General features: G+C 38.0%; 1 protein-coding gene across 4 annotated transcripts; it reads left to right on the top strand.

Annotated features, from left to right (window-relative positions):
- Positions 1 to 217: 217 nt before the first annotated feature.
- On the top strand, positions 218 to 17093 carry LOC124309580 (uncharacterized). 4 transcript variants are annotated; one of them, XR_006909256.1, is made up of 7 exons: positions 1857 to 1936; positions 10297 to 10399; positions 12244 to 12393; positions 13319 to 13431; positions 14317 to 14566; positions 14683 to 14861; positions 15235 to 17093. XR_006909256.1 is itself a non-coding variant. In XM_046773311.1 (4 exons), the coding sequence occupies exons 1-4, from the start codon at positions 254 to 256 to the stop codon at positions 14532 to 14534; spliced, it is 336 nt and encodes a 111-aa protein (XP_046629267.1). In that variant the 5' UTR covers positions 218 to 253; the 3' UTR covers positions 14535 to 14566. The 4 variants fall into 4 exon arrangements, 3 of the variants coding, with proteins under 3 accessions (XP_046629267.1, XP_046629269.1, XP_046629268.1); XM_046773311.1 differs by lacking the exons at positions 1857 to 1936; positions 10297 to 10399; positions 13319 to 13431; positions 14683 to 14861; positions 15235 to 17093 and adding an exon at positions 218 to 311 and having other exon boundaries at positions 14317 to 14392; positions 14483 to 14566; XM_046773313.1 differs by lacking the exons at positions 1857 to 1936; positions 10297 to 10399; positions 13319 to 13431; positions 14317 to 14566; positions 14683 to 14861 and adding an exon at positions 218 to 311 and having other exon boundaries at positions 15235 to 17092.
- Positions 17094 to 17718: the final 625 nt, after the last annotated feature.

Below are 17718 nucleotides of genomic sequence, written 5' to 3'. Positions count from 1 at the left end.
GGCTGAACTTTTCTCTCTCATACGGACCAGCTGTGAGTTTGAATTTAACGTTACAAGTTCAATTCACCTTTGAATGAATTACGTTTTAATTAATGAAAGAGGTTTCTAGAAGACTTGAAATTCGTTATAAAATTCTCTGTATAACTATTTTATACATATATTTTTCCTTGCCTGCGATTCGGTTGAAATTTTGCATAAATGGGTTTTTAGGATCGCTGATTACGAATCTGAAGTTGAAAATCGAAAATTTAAAATGGTGGATCCAATATGGAGGAAGAACAAAAACAACAAGAAGAAAGATTATGAAATAGGTCGGTAAAAATTGTTGGTGTGTGATTTTCATGACAGGAAAAGCTCGAATTTCGACCATTTGATTACATATGCTATTTTTTCAATAAATAAATAAAAATTTTTTTTTTTTAACACTTAGAAAATATTTCAGGGACCATGTGGAACCAAAAAACTCGGTAGTTGTTTCCAAAAATGTGGTTTAATAGATAAATTTCTGTTGATTCCATGATTAAAGCCAAAATTCACTTATTCGCGCATGGCTGAGTGAAAAAGAGCAGAAAACATTTCGTGGCAATTCTGAGCTATCACGGAAGTAAAAAATAATCAAACTGTTAAGGTGATATTTTTCATGTAGAATTAGCCACGGTTTGGCTTCGACGGAGATGCGCTTTTGTCTGGCCATAAATCTCCCTCAAGTATTTAAGTACCTCTGACAATTTGTCTCTTGACAGGTCATTTCACCTTCAGTAACAACTCGAAACACTTCGCAGGAGGAGAATCGTCGATCTCCGTACGTTGGATGGATTTTTTTGACGAGATGAATTTTAATACGCGCGTTGAACTTCGAGCCAACTTGTCACACGATATTCAGTCTTTGACGAAGAATTTTAATCAAATCGTCGGGTAAACCAGAGAGATCGGTTTCACGTTCGAAATACAGAAATAGAGAGAGCCGCAATTTCCGGCTCTGTTATATCGGTCTAATTCTCGCAGTTCCTCGCCCACGTGACCTACTTTGAGATCCGCAGGTGTGAATTTTCAGGCGGTGTGTGTCTGACACTCGAAACTTGTCTGATTGTCAGACAAATATCGGAAGTCACGCGGCTAGCTCTAATTTTTTGTCCGTGTCACGATACCGGCGTGGCGGTGAAAATCATGGACGCAAATAATTCCGTACGCGGTGATACGCCGGGTCAACACGTGTCAAAAAAGACTTGGTGAATTATGCGACAGCGATAGAATCCGAAATCTATGAACAAAACGCGAAAATTTGTGTAAAAATTAATTTAATAAATAGACAAAAATAATTTCCCTAGTAGCTACACTGAGAAAAATTTCATTTGTTGTCAAAAGTAAATATTCACCCGAGACACCAAAAAATTGAATTATTCTATGACGCCATTTTTCATTAATCGATTAATCGCACATCACAATTACGGACAAAAAATTTCTATTTCAATGCTTTAAATTCAATGAAATAAAATATACACGTCTCGTGAAACATTGAAATCTTTTTCACGAATTTACAGGACTGTAAATCTGGCGTTTAATACAGGCGAAATTACAGACAGCGATATATTTGCCTCGCCTCTTACGTACGCGTAAAACAACGCGTCTCCTGTCTGCGGTTTTCAAAGGCAGTGTTTAGGAAACAGTCGCCTTTCGGTTTTACCGCTAACGTAATTAACTTCGTCCGGTTTTTTGTTACGAAGGTCGTTAGGCGGACATTACTTGTCTTCAAAATTAAGACCGGAGTCGTCTGACCCTGGAGATTTCGCGAAGCTTATTTAAGGCCTCGACGACTGTCGCGAGCCTTCGTTGAACCCTTCAAACTTCTTTACACCAGCTGCGATATACTCGGTTCCTTGAAAGCGGCTCTACGTTCCGCCTCCTCGCAAGATAGCGACGCCATTTTTCACCTGACGTAAGTGATGTTTTGCGTGATTATATACTTGATAGATGGGCACCTGGAACCTTGCTCCGATAAATTTTCATGAAAAATGTAGGATTTTTCACCCTTAGTTCGCGGTTCTGATCAGCTTTTCCAGAACAAGTTATACGGTTTATTTCTTTTTTCCCTCCATTGAGAAAAATTTCATTTGTTGCAGTAACTAGAAAAGTTCAGTAAAACATGTATCGTTGAAAATACTGTTTGAATATTGTTGGAACGGACGAAAAACGAGGTACGTCTAAACATTGTGATTTTTCAATTTATTCTTGCACGAGCATTAAATTTTTGCAACAGTTGCAAGAAAATCTAGCAACAGTGATCGTGATGAGAAAGAATAGTAACGGATACTAGACTTTCCGGTAACGGTTAGAAAAAACTAATTTTCATTTTCTACCAAGAACTATATTTTTCGATTGTGGTAAAAAATGAAAATAGTTAAATACTGAGCGATAACCGTAACGAAAAATTTCTCTCAGTGCCTCTAGAATAATGATAAAGTGTACAAAAATAAAAAGCTTTGCCTTAATTCTGGACAAAAATTTCCTTGAATCTCTGCAAACTTGAGAACATCCTTTTGGATAAATATGTAACGCTGTTTTCCCTTTTCCGTATATGGGAGAAAAATTTCCCAATTTCAAACGTCTGAATTTTCGTCCAACAGTCGATTCGGGAATTAGAAATTGTGCCTTTTTTTTTTCTTTATTTTTATTTTTTGTATTCTCAGTTATATCCAACTGTCAGGCTGTATAAAATAAGCTGTCAGACTCAGTTGCTCATTCGGTGGGCAATATGAGCCGGGTTCTTGGGCACAGTGGTGAAACCAATTTGAGAATACACGTGTAGTTATACGTATGATAATAAACCATTCGGAATGACTGAACTAATACGATCCCTTTTGTCCGAGCTACGTGGCAAAGTTCTGTTGTAATAGAACTTGACGTGCGATAGCCAATTTTTTCCATCAGCTGCTGTTAGTAGGGAGGGAATATTGTGGTGCTATTTTTTTTCCTTACTGTGCTTATGTGAAAAATGAAACTTTGGTTGTTCGCGCAGGTATGTTTCAATTTGTTTTATACCATTGTCCAGCAAATATTCGATATCGAATAATGTACTGCTCGAGAGGCTAAATTGCTTATGGAATATGTATATTTTGTACGAATCGGGTATAAAATACCGCCTGAAATAGAAACGCCATGTGAAAATGACATGTGTATCGCGTTTCTGAAGCGACGCGCTGATTCAATTTACTCAATATCGGAATATCATGTGCCTTGATGTAGTAACTTTTATCGAAATAAATTATCAAGCTGCTACTTATTCAAACTTCTTTACTTGTCACGCTGTTGCCTCAAGGCAAGGAAGTAGAAGCACGACCTCCAAGTTGATACTTCATTTACTAGATTTTACCATCAACTATTTTTCTAGACTATTTATCAGGCAAGAGGATAATATTATCGGTGAGAAAATCTTAGAGGCATATGAGCTTTTCCAAGAAGAGAACTTTTACTATATTCTTTCGTGAAACTTGAATACATCGCCAGAACAAGATCCCCAAAAAATACATTAAATTGAAATGATTATCTTGGGTAACGTCGACCATTTATTGTAAGATGCTTGTGGCTTGTGTTAAATTACACAACCGGATTGGAATGATGCAAACGTGACGGAACGGGTAAAGATTTAACATAAAACAAGATAATGCTTAAGGAGTTACGTTTACCTGCAGGAACGGCTTAAACTAGGGTCATGTTTAAGAATTTTTTTCGTCCATAAAACTGAATTTTATTGAACAACTATTATACATCTTTTAAAGTACGACATTTTATCTATATTGTGAGAGAATTTTGTCGAAAGATTTGAAACGGTAAAAAAGTCGCAGTCGTTTTCCTAGGACATGTTGTTGTTGATAGCGTTTGCGGTACCAGACGTGCCTGCGCCATTTTTTATCTGAAAAAAGAAAGAAAATTTTCTCTCTTTAAGTAGATAGACTAGTACTTGTCGAGCCGGGATTTAAAAATTCTATTTTTTCGGATAATGGTAGTCTTTGGATTAAAATAGGCGAACGATTGAATATTGCTGATACGAATTTTCGAGGTCAAAATCTCAAATCATTGAGATAGCGACTCGGAAAGGTTCGGGAAGCATTTGTTGTCGGGTCGGAAAGTTGATTCTTCAAAGAACGGTCGGAATTCAATGCTCATGCTCTTTGAAAATTCAAACGTACGCATTTTGCGTACGTTGGCCGGCCTGCGTCGCGGACAAGAATATCGCTGCGAGAAGATTTCGCCGACCAATGAGATTGATTTATTTGGCGCATGCGCTGTTGATTTTCAAGTTTCGAGAGATTGTCCCGGTATGTAACCGTTTAAGACTGGTGTTCCAAGTCGGACCGAATCCTCATAGGAATATTTCGGATCAGCGCGTCAATTACCCCATATGCACTAGAAATCCGCAGGCTATAAACGACGACTGCGAAACGAGAGGACGGGATGATCACTTAAGTCTCATGTAAAGGCGGTCGATAGGGAATATTGTTTCACCCCTGGCGAATATAATTTCCCCCGACATCGCAAAGTCGTGAAAGGAATTTCCTCGAAGCTTATTATCAGAGGCGTCAAATGTAGAAGAATGGATCGACGATCCTTGAATCGAGCAATCTATTACGTTCAATGTTTCGGTGTTGTCGATACGGACTGTGAGTTACCCCGTGTCACATCGCGTACCTATCTCAGATTTCCCCTAAGTGCCTCGAGAGCCTTTTCTACATGAATAATCCAGCCCGCCCTGCGGGAAACGGTATCTCTTACACGCATCCATGATTGTCGTCCTCAAACATCGCTCAATAAGTTGACGAATGTTCTTGAAAACATCGAAATCCAGACAAATTCAAAACGAAGACTAGCTGATAGTTAATGTACACTCACCAGTGTCCAAAATTTGACGTACAGTCGGATCGATTGCATGGCGCCCAGTGGTCTTGGAAATGATCTTGTATTTTTCTTGTGTCCCGCAAAAATGTTATTTTCAATGTCCTTGAATAACCTGGAAATGTCTTCAAATTTGTTACGGATTTTTTACTGGATACCATGGATTGGTTCCAGATAGGAGAGTTTCATCAACATCCTCGGACAAATTGAGTCCATTTCCTGACGACAATAAGTCCACAGTGTACGTTACTTGGGTGCAGATTTTTCGCAATATATGAAAGGTTGATAGTGCAAGTCAGGTTATACACTACATTCCCGTTTCCAACGAATCGTTTTTCTTGTTCTGTGAACCGCGGTCGTTTCGCCCGGTGAGCATATGTCCATTGCACAACACGGAGCCGAATGGGTCTCCACAATTTGTCCATGCCGCTTGGCTGCCGTGGTGAAATATGAATTTTTCTCCTACGTCACGTCGGGTTAGCAGAGTTGCCTCCATCCGGGGATGAAATACAGGCTTTTTCTGCACGGGTGAATAGATCGGGTTCTTTTATAAAGTACAGAAACCGCTTTCTCTCTCTCTCTCTCTCTCGTTTTCTGTCTCCCTTTCCATGGTCAACAAGATCGAAACAACTTACGGCACGTGAACAGTGTCGTGCAATAACCCTGCAATTTTGTCGAAATGGAAAACAGTGTGTGACCCAAGTCGCGGTGATCCAAGAACAAGCGAATGGCTTTTGTGATATTACATGTATTCGTTACTCTCCGTGTCGCGAGATATGCTGTAATACACACACTTACCCTACGTCAGAGGTTGGAATGAGGCAATTGTGTGGCATGCCCTGGATGAAACAATTATTAATGAAGTAGAAACGCGATGCCATACCTCGGCACAAGTAATACCTTTCAAATAAAACCGACGAGACAAATGCTCTCCTCGTATATGTCATCGTAGCAAGGATGTGGAACACGGTTCGTCGTATACGTATATACTCACGCTTTCGTTAATTATAAAAGGAAGCTGGTGACTACCAGGGTTTTGCCTGACGGCATATGCTCGGCTTCTGTGCTGCATGTTCAGTGCGATGCACGGCGAGAGGTTGGCTCGCTTCGAAATATGCTCCGCATTGTTCGTGAAATTTTATGAAATCCTTTGAAATAATAGGAAACCTCGTGAAATCATCGGAAATCTCGGAAATCTTTGAAATTACATGGAATTTTTAGAACACTGTGAATCCTGAAATCTTGTAACTTCTTTTGAAATTTCGTGAAATCGTTTGTTATTTCGGAAGTATTATTGAAAGCACATTGGGATCTTTGAACCCTATGAAATATTTTGAAATCCTTTGTAATTCTTTGACATCTTTTCAAATCCTGTAATATCTTTTGAAATTTTATTACATTACTTGAAATCTCTGGATTCTTATTGGAAGCACATTGGAATTCTTGAATCCTGTGAAGTATTTTGAAATCCTTTGTAATTCTTTGACATCTTTTGAAACCCTGTAACATCTTTTGAAATTTTGTGAAATCATTTGAAATCTCTGAAGTCTTGTTGGAAGCACATTGGAATTCTTGAAGCCCATGAATTATTTCGAAATCCTTTGTAATTCTTTGAGATTTTTTAATACTACTTGAAATCTCTGAAGTCTTATTGAAATCATGTGAAATTAAATGTACGCGCAAACTGATGAGTGTTTAACCCCTCGCCATGACGTTTTTCATATCATAATCGAGTCAATAAACTCGGGGCTATATTATCTTGAGTAACGTTGACGTCGCAGCGAAAGGCACATGTTTGAATGTTTCTTCTTTTGTAATGGGCAACTGCATGTCTTTACCGCAAAGTCGATATGGCATAAACTTCTCTGCACGGCGACCACAACTGTAAAAATTTTATCACGAAAACACAATCGTAAAGTGCGAAAGTTATTCCTGTGTTTCCAGGGCATTTCAACAGCTCCGCTTCTGGCAAGGAACAACTTCGTTTCAAATCGTTCTTATTCTCTTTATGTTGTACCGACTAACAGGCACCATTACATTAACCGTGAATGTTAGTCGGCGGATACAGCATGAATCAACGTCTCATTTGTCCCAACTATATCGACAACAGTTGTATTCAGTTCTCAAAATCGAAACTGTAAGTCATTAAAGGACAAGACTCATCCGACCAAAGATATGAGATATAGTTTTCGTGTACTGTACGTTGGTACAACGGCATGCCAATAGAAGAAATTTGTAATTGTTGGGGTTAAGAGTTAAGGAGTGTTCATAGTTATATCTGAAGCTGTTATGAAGGGATCGAGGTTATATGAAGCGTTTACCCTACAAATGTGGCCGGGTTCATCTCCCCCGTTTGCGACTTTGAAGCAGAGAATTTCCCGGTCAGCCAGCTACCTTTGACCTTCGACCTTTCCTCAGGCGTCAAACAAACGAGCCGTCGGCCTTCTCTTCCTTCCCCAGTTTAAGCTCCGCCAATCGCCGCCACTCGCAAAACCTTCACACCGAGGGCGTACATTGCCAATTGACGGAGTGAAACCAACCTCCGAAGTAAGGCATGTCAAGTGACGATTTGGCATGCACTAGTTTTGGGTGATCGTTGAAAATGCACCTTCATTTCAAACCGCGTCCAAAAATGTTGGAACCGAATCGGAAACACTGCAGAGTTTAATCACTTTGAACATTTTACTTCCGTTTCATCCCTGTTTACTATCCTTGGTACAAATTTGGTAAACATTGATGGAGATATTTTGGATTGGATTTTGTCCATTTTCTAACATTTGATCAAGACTGCGGGTCCCAATAATTCTAGAGTGATCTATTCTTCGGTTCTTGAAAAGTGTGCAATACCCGGATATTATCAGAGTGTTCAGCCATGTTCGTCTACGGGCAGTGAATCGTTTTTGAAGAAATTAACTTTTTTCTCGATTTCGCTACTGATGCCTCTACAATCTCCAATTCCACTATTCGATGGATCCATCAAATACTCCTTGTTCGATTAATTTCGACAACTCTGGTTTGGGTGATTGCAGTCAGTCAGGAATAATGGTGTAAGAATCGTGGTGTCGTAAGCATCGATTTACCACGTCGAACTAGCTTGCTTTATACGTGTTTTATTAAAATGTTCATTAAAGTCGTTCAGTTAAAGATAGATGTGCATGATTGATCGTAGCTGCGAAGCTCGTGTGTTTGTCAGAGGTATATCAGATCAAAAGATGGGCCAGTTAAGCGTGTCAAGATCAAACGAAACAGTGAAAATCATTTCATAACTTGTAAAAGATACGTTGTTGATAAATATATCCATTACTGTACTACAACGATGGATCATTACGCGTCTTAGTTTGAGAAAGCGAGTATGAAGGATACAAAGCAGATGATCTGATTATCTCTGTTTAACTCCACAACTACTACGTGTGTGTTTTTTTTATACTTGTCACGGTGATGTGGGTGGTGAAAATGAAACGGCACCACAATTATATGAAATAATATTAAATTTATAATAATCGTAATAGAACCACTACAGATGTGGCGAGTGTGAGGCAGAATTAATTATCATCTCTTATGCCGGCGTGGCGCTTCAAAATCTACATGGCTTATGCATTATCGTGAGACCCGTGTATTAATTCCTTCATGCAAATAGCGCCAAAGTGAAAATGAAAAGTTTTTTTTTTTTCTTCACATCAAAAGAGATTTTGCTAAATTACACCCAGTCAAACGCTTTTTCTACATCTTGGTTTATTTTTTAATCATAATTGTATGTCAACAGTATTTAACCAATACATTCCCCATGAAACATCCAATCATTGATTATTCTAAAACTGTTGCTATACTCAAAATACTTCCACTGATCTGCAATAAATTCGGTCTTCAATCTGGCAAAATTATTGACGGTAAAAGAGATCGTCTATTTCCCAGTTCTTTGAAGATTTAAATTTGTCCCTACAACATCGTTTCTCTAATGGACTATCAACGGGTTATAGTAACTTTGACTTGATTAAACGTTGGTAAAATCACTATCAATAATGTTAACTGATACAGAGTTCGAGGCAAGCTACGTTTGTTTTCTCAGCTGTGGCAATGTATGATTCTGAACAGAATCAGTTTCCCTGACGACGACGATAATTATTATACTGACTTCTGAATTATCTTAGAATTAGCACGATACATCGAATAATTTTACCCTCTGTCAAACATTGTTCGATTCGATCTACGAAATTATTGTCGCATAGTTTCTCATTTGGAACCAAACAATTTTTCACCGTAATCTACTAGTAAGGTAATCCATAATGTTTACTTGACGATTTACACCTCCGTTGATGGAACATCGTAACTTATACTGCAGTGCTCGTTAAACGCTGCATCAATCCGACGTGTTGCGGGCTCGATTTACGAGGCAAACGTAAGGCGTTGACAGTCGATGAGAAGCGTCTATTTGTTCAGCTCAAGTTACCTCAAGTGAGTCAACCTGATCCTCTGCAGTTTTCTCAAGTCTTGATGCATTTCGGAAAAGCTACATTTCTACAGAGCGAATAACTTGACGATCGAGTGATCTAACGCGCATGCGCTAAAATTCTAGCGCAAATTCAGTTGTTTTGTCAGGTTGACCAACCGTCGTAAGTTCGGGTGCCAGGTAGCCGCGATGTATATAACCTCAAAAATATTTACGGCATCTGTAATAGATAAAACATTTTGGTCGTTGGAACTGTTTTTGAAGATCGAATGAGCGGATTGCGAATGTTTTTATTCGTAAAAATTATTAATCGGGGAATGACCGAAGTTGAGCACAACTGCCAACGACAGCTGTAAAAATTTTTGAGGTTACGTACATCGCGGTGACCTGTCGTTCGAACTTATGACGGTTGGTCAACCTGACAAAACAACAGCTTTTGCGCTAGAATTTTAGCGCATGCGCGTTAGACCATTCATTCGACCCTTAACTACTCATTCTATATACTGCATGTTATAAACTAATTTCTCGATGCCAAGTCGAAATTCTCTTGTTCATCGTTTCGAATAGAAAACCAGACCGCGTTGAGATATTATCTTCAATTGTTCTCAAGATATGCCAGTCGATAAAACCCGTATGCAAAGTTTGCAGACGGTCCAAGTTTAACTAGTACTATTTTAGACAGGTAAAGTTTAATTTATACTTTGCCTAAAGAGGATGATTCTCGTCGATTTCGCGATTTCATACAATCGAAAATTATAAGGTTTAAAAATTTCAAACGAGTACCTTGACTTGATCGGCTTGATTTTGTGAAAAAAGTTAATCGGCATTGCCAGATTTTATTTCGTACGAAACCTGAAACCACATTGCCTAGAATGTTATAATGATTTCGAAAAATTGAATTTTTTTCAAAATTTTACTACTAATTCCATACACATTTCTAAGTATTGCTTTTATTACAGAGAATAAATTCCAAGCGTAAAGTTCAATCGCGAGGTTCTGCTCTATCGATTGGCACCTCAGTCTCATTCGGATAGGAGATTTGACGCCGTTGTATCTGCTTGTGTAAGTACGCCATCCTTATTCTCGCCTCGCACTTTCATTGGAATCGTATATTGGCTCTTTGGCGTGTTTACTTATCAGAACTATCTGTGTAACTTTTCCTCAATGAAGCGAAAAACCCACCAGCTTAATTCTGCACGAACACGTGAAGTCATATTGCTGAGTAGAACAACAATGCTGAATGTTTTTACAAAGCGACAAAAAAAAGAAAAGAAAAGCGTTGCAGTAAATTTGTAGAAAAAGTAGTTTTCGGAATGAACTTAACCATCGCAGAATGAAACTGGACAAATTTAACACGTTTTGACCATTCTAAAATCATACGAAAGGAAGTATCGGTATCATGAAATTTTGTCTTTATACTTTCAGTATTTTCTACTTGTGTATTTTTATAGCCAATCTGATAAAATTAACCGTTACTTGCCACCTCGGGGTATAGACCAACCCAAGCTTTTTTTTCTTAATTTTAAGTACCTAAACGGCCCAGTTAGAATTTCAGCTCATAATATTGAACAATAAAAAAATTGTGAATTTTTGTGTCAAAATTACTATTTTTCTTTTTCTTTCTATAGAATTATATTGCATTATTTTTAGTATACTTAAATTTAATCTTTGACTATATTAACTACGTGATCCTAAGTAAACTTTCAATATGTTCTAAAAAAAATTTCAACTAAAAATGTTCAACAGTTTATTTTTTATAACAATTTTTGCCAGTCCGGCAAGTAGGTGATTTTACAGAAGTTTGGCAAGTAAGGTTTAACAATATGTATTATCGGTTTTTTTCTCAATCAACTTGAATAACACATTATTTCCGATACCTTGAACAAGGTTTTCCGGATTATCAAACTCTGTGCAATTTTTCGTGCTTACCGAATGTCTTGAATTCATTGAATCGGACATTACCGATAGCTTCCTTTATACCTCTATAACTTATATATAAGAATTATATCGGTTTCACCACGTGGATTTTCTCTCTTCGGCACGGGCATTTCCGCGCGGTCCTCGTTTGTCAAAGTGACGTTATAGGACTCTTGGCATCAATCAACCCCGTCCGTTAGCCCTTGGAGTGAAAGTAAGATGGCCGCCGAACAGGGAGCCTTGAATTGACACGTGACAGCGATGGGCGGCCTATCGGATACATTCGTATAAGAAAGGGAACGGTTGATGGTACATTTTTTATCCATCGTACCATGACGCGAACGTTTGAAAGGAAAGTAGGCTATTCCCGGAATTTTACAACAACGTCGGATATCATTTCAGCATACAATCACAGAGTCTTCGTAACACGGTGCTTATGATATGCGTCTTTACTCGGTTCCATATTTTACAAACGATATCGTACGGTCTTGACGATATTCCGGTAAAAAATTCAATACCGGCAAATTGTATACCAAGCAATGACATTAGGTGTACACTGTACTGCAAAAGCTTAAAACCAGTTTGACGCAAACACTGGAAATATCCTGCTGAGCGACAATAAAATGGTACAATTTTGCGCAGAGGTGCCTTTTTAATTGGGTTTCAATTCTGTTCTATGCGCTCGATTTTTTAATCCAATAGAATTTGTTTTTGCAATCAATTTTGGCAACTTTCATACAAACAACTGGAAACTTTTTCGTTCATGTGTTTAGGTGCTTATTCATTTGCCATGAAATTCGGTAAGCTTGAAAATAAGTAAATTTTGTTGAGGAGAATCCGGTGAGGCAATGACCGTTTGAAATTTGGAACCGGGGAAAACGCGCTAAGGTTTAATTAATCACGTAGCTTTCTGCCTCGCGTTTTCTGTCCTTGAGATAACTTCTAAATTTGATGAGTTAGTTGTTTGACAATATTATCCTTTGTTTCAGCCCATCCTCGCAATCCGAGGTATATCATCATTCCACGTCACGTTGTCCAATCGACAGCACCGCCATCTTGGAGGTTAAGGAAAGTCAAACTATTGGCTAAGAACGACGCACGATGCGAGTTGTCGAACTTCTCTGTCCCATCAGCTAAGAGTGAGTTTAAAATGACGAAAAAATTTCCATGACTACGTCACTTGACGAGGTGAAAGACACGTCGGAAAACAAATAACGAAGTTGTATCGGCACACGAATCTGTAATATTCACGTTGGCATGAATAGAGTGAAAAGATAAGTCGACAAAGAAATCAGGCAAACGGGGAAGGAAAAAATTAACAAACTGGAAAAACGTAAATGAACGCTATAAGAAGCATGATATGGAAGCTTCGCCCACGTAAAAAGCTTGTCAACCGGGTCGAGGCTAATCAAAAAGGGCCGTTAAGCCTCTCCACTTCTTTTCCTTTCATTCATCCACTTCCTTTCTCTCGACACTCATATACCTCTGACCATTTCCAGGGATTGATTGGTTCCATTATTAATCTAACTTGTCCGCTCAAGGCATGATTTATGTTGTTTTGTTCTCTAGTTCGTACTTTTCATCAGGTGTTTAAAAACATTTAAAAACGTTGACTGGAAACTGAAAAAATATTCAGTGACAGAATTGTTGATTACTTCAACTTCGACTTTACAGGCGCGTAAAATAAATTGGACAGTAATCAACGACGGGTGACTTTACCACTTTCATTTCTCACTGGAAGGAATTGAATCGATTTTTTTTCTTCATTCATTTCTCCCTGAGTAAGCTTCTATTTTCCGTCCCTCGACTTTTTCCGTCACCCCCATACCTTCTATGTAACCTCAACTCGCGTGGCTTTCACTTCCGAGATTGCTAGCCACGCGGCTCGTTTTTATAATTCACTAAATTCAATCCTGGGAAGTCATTCACACTCCTCGGGCTGTTTCATACTTTCGTCCGTGCTTCTGCGAAGATCCTCCGTATATCATGTATATATATATATATACACCTATATGCTTAGCAAGGAAACGAAACTAATTTTTATCATTTTTATTTTTATCTAAGACGAAGAAAATTCTACGCGTTCGTCAAGTATTGAATTTGGGCAGCCACGTCATGACACAAAATAGAATGAAAGAGGAACTTGCCAAGTGAAATACTTCGGGAAAATTAGAGAGGTAACTGATTTCTCATACTTCTCCATTGTTGTTGTCTACATACTAATTTTACCTAGAGTCGGAAGATTGTTGTTGAAAAAAAAAAAAAAAAAAATTACGGACTCTGAAACAAATTCTGTCCACAAATAAAATACAATTAGCGTATATGTAAAGGAAGGGACAAATGGGGCGCATGATAGAAATTTATTAAAATTATAAAGTCGTGGTACATTTCACAAGGAAGTCTTTTATAACTTGTGAGCTCGTTACGGGACGAAACGTTTCACAATCATTATTATACCGTGCAACAGGAGATTCACCTTATCGAATCGATTAACTGTCCAAATATGATCTGCAATTACGAAAGTCGCATTACACTCCAGGCCTTATTGGATCTTGTCAAAAGATGACAGTCATCTCGACTGATAAATGAGTAATTATCTTCAAAGCAATAACTTCTCAACGCCACCTGTATCGACTATCAATGGTTTTCCTAACAAGGTGTAATCAATCAAGTATCGCTAATTGGAAAGAAATTGAGAAAGATCAGTAAAGGAATTTCCGAACGTATTTTCGGGTAACTCGGAAAGGGGATTTCAGACGTCACTCGTTACACTCATTGTTGGTACAAATTCGCGTTTTTCTGTTCGCGTTATTTAAAACGGATATATAATGGTGGGGTGCCATGAGGAGGTCAGTCAGAAACACGTTATGCATGTTCTGGGAAACGCCTCGTGAATATTTAACAAACATTTGAATGGATGGCGATTCATGCTTCATCAGGTTATACGTAATCCCGTGTTTAACCCTTGAATACTTGATTCCAACGTCGTATTCGAAATACATTATACAGCTGTCTGATCAGTCTGTCTTTTCTACTTTAAAAACCCTTCATTCACGTTCCAGCAAAAAAACCAGAGACTACAAATTCCCCATCTCTCCAATTAAAACTGGTTCTTCCCAGACGGTATGTCAGCTATAGGTAATTACTGCGAAGGTCTGATGGTAATCTACTCAACATCCTACATCGAAGAATCTAATGTACCTATCTACCTACTATGAGTGACCTCAGAAAGATCTGCGCACAGACTGCTGGCAGACTGATCAGATCGCTACTTCGCTGACTCTATTCATTTGCGGACTAATTTAATCAAAAGTTAGTACGATGGATTCTCTCCATAACTTCTGGTGCGCTAACTTCTACCTCAGACCGCGCCATCTCGTCACACGCCTTGGTGTATATTATATACGTGTGAATCCATATTGCATCAGCACAGGATTACATCAGCCTTCACACCAAATCAGCGCAGCATAACGAGCGATTGCCTGATTGGCGCATTTGGAAACCAGTCCTAGCTTCCCGATTCCTAGAAAAGCTTCGCCCCACGGAGTCCGAGCGCCGGAAGTTATGGAGTGTCACAGCTAAACTAATGACGTCACGTAATGAGCAGGTATTTCTACGCACCAATGCTCATTGGTCTATGGGAACAATCGTGTGAATTAATATACGTACTCATATCGATATTTTGATTCCGTCATCAACCCCTTATCAGTCAAACAAAAATGTGATTTTCGTGCCACTTTTGTGCTGAAAAAAACATTTCATAGATTTATTCTATAATTTAGCGAGCTTAAAAACGATCATTTACCAAATTAGAGTCAAATCGATGTAGTAAAAACATTTGTTTCTTTAAAATTCCCACATATGTGGCATGACACAAAAGTGGCACGACTTCTTTCTGTTGACATGTCTGGCACTGGAACAGTCGAAGGGTTAAGTAGTCGACCACGAGATTAAAGTCATATGTATTTTGTACTTTTCAGAAATAAGTTTCCTGGATACCTCGACCAAACTTCCGTAAGATATAGGAACCGAACATACACACTGCATATAATGCCGGACCGTTCGCTGGTATAGGATAATCGCATTCCTCTAGCCAGCAATACGTCTGTTGCCCGGAACTCACACAGAGTTCATGGAATTTCCATTAAATTCTAACGATGATGGCCGACGTATTGCATGCTTGCAGATGATTTAGAGCTCTTCGACCACACACACACATACACACATTAATCGCAAAAGGAAAGTCGAACTGAAAGGAATTGCTGCGACATTAGAAGACAGAAGGCTTATAACAGTGGATATAAAAATGAACTTAAAATATTCTGAAACGGAAGACTAACAATTATGAACATTGCTTTGTGTTTATATCTCAATCTGAATGATTAACATGGTGAATATAAGTATCTCACTGATTGAAAATTGATCTGTAAAGTTGAGGATTATTTCTTTTTACACCAAAGTTCATTGCGCAAGTTCCATGCAAGTGGAGCTGTGATCAGTAATTTTGATAGATTGACGGAAGTGGGAATTTTTCACCCTGCTATGAGTTTCTATTTTTGAAGAAATGATAAGTTTATAAGATATATTTTTTTGATTTGAGATTAATGATATATTTATGAGATGATATTGATTTTATTTGTTATTGACTTGGTCATAAAAAAATTGTATTTCTGTTTCGTTGAAAGATGTGAATTCAATAAAAGATTGCATCCCGTATTAGGTGATGATATTAATAGTGTTTGTTATAAGCTTTATCCCGTAGATACTGTAATTCCATTTGTAAGTTTGTTCTTCCGAATCGTTACAAGATGTAAATACAATGAACGGTTACACCTTACCATGTGATGCTATTGATAGTATTTGATGTAAGATTTATGCTATAAACATTGTAATACTATCGTATTACAAGATGCACGTATACTAAGAATATGTACGATGATTAAATTTAGAAATAACTGTGATATTTCATTGAGCTGAATAGTAGAAATAAAAATAAGTACGTTGACCTTGTGTCAATTTCAAACATAGATAAGTTTGAGTCAAGTCATCAATTATCATTTTTCTGGATAAATGCTGCGGTCTCCAGCAGTGAATGACTTTTGAATGTTGATGAGACTTAACGACGTCAAGAAACGCTTAGGACCAACAGCAGAGAAATTACGAGGGAAATCTTCAGTTCTTTGGCTGTGATTTTCATCCATTGCGTGCAAACAATTTCTCTCGGCAAGTAAGGTCGCAATAGTGCATCTAAGCATTATTCAAAATCATTAGAACTTTCACCAATAATCCAAAGGGGCAAGCCTTGCTTTTTCTTTCATCTTGTAAAAAAACGCTATTCACCTTAATATCGATTCACATGACCTTTGTTAAAACAATTAAATTCAGCGCATAGCAAACAACGGATTTCAGAAATCGTGCGACAAACACCTCAGGAAAAACAAAGATAATACAGAGAAATCAATTCATTCTAGATTGATTTGTTTTATAACAGGTTACATCAGATAGTAACAGTATACTATTATACGTACCATATCCTACAGATAGCCTTTCAGTACACCTGCACGCAGACCAGAGCATAATCTCTTCTTACAAACTACAATGATAAATATCTCGTATAACTTATTTCATATTCTGCCTGAGGCTGTGTGTATTGCACTTCTTCTTTAGCATATAATTGTTGAATTTCTTATGTAATGGACGATCACTCTTTTCCATTTCTTGTTGACTTGGACCATGATACTACAATTTCGCAACTTCTTAAAGTACTATACACTGACACAAAAACAATTGTACTACGATAGAAACATTGAATAAACTGAAACTGAAACTTGAAACCGACGGGAGTCGTACGATTTTCTTATTATTGTTTCGAGAAACAGATTATATTAAGTTGAGACTCCCATGAATCCGAATTTGATGGAACAGGGATTTGCTAGTTACACCTGATTGCGCTTGTCAATTTAAGAAAAAATTATGATTGTTTCGATGCCTTGCATCTTCTTTGTACTTAAAATCTAAATTCTCGGTCGTATCATAGAATTAAGGCTGACGCCGACTAGACCGCGGCGGACGGCGGCGAAATTTTCGCTCATACAGTTATCCATATAGGTGTTCACATTAGATGGCGGCGGACCGCGGCGGTCCGCGGCAATTTTTCGCGAGTTCCAGGTTGGGAATATTTCGTCTAGTGTGAACACCCGACCGATGCCGAAATTCATCCCAAGTATAAAAATAGGGAAACCTGCGTTACTTTGATGTAAATGGTTATGGTTTACAAGGATTCTTTTCATTCTCTCCGCTGTTCTTGCGAAAAATAAATGTATTCATTTTCACATCTTGAATAAATCCTACGGATATTAAATAAATGTTACGCAAGTAATTACTTCATTTTTAAAGAAATTTAAGTAAATGTGAGTTTTAGAGTCAGCCTTAACTTTTGAAATGTCCTACCATTTCCGAACACC

This window comes from Neodiprion virginianus, chromosome 7, assembly GCF_021901495.1.
Source record: "Neodiprion virginianus isolate iyNeoVirg1 chromosome 7, iyNeoVirg1.1, whole genome shotgun sequence".
NCBI classification, from domain to species: domain Eukaryota; kingdom Metazoa; phylum Arthropoda; class Insecta; order Hymenoptera; family Diprionidae; genus Neodiprion; species Neodiprion virginianus.
Note: the sequence above shows the minus strand (reverse complement) of the source record. Positions and strands in the feature narration are given on the sequence as shown.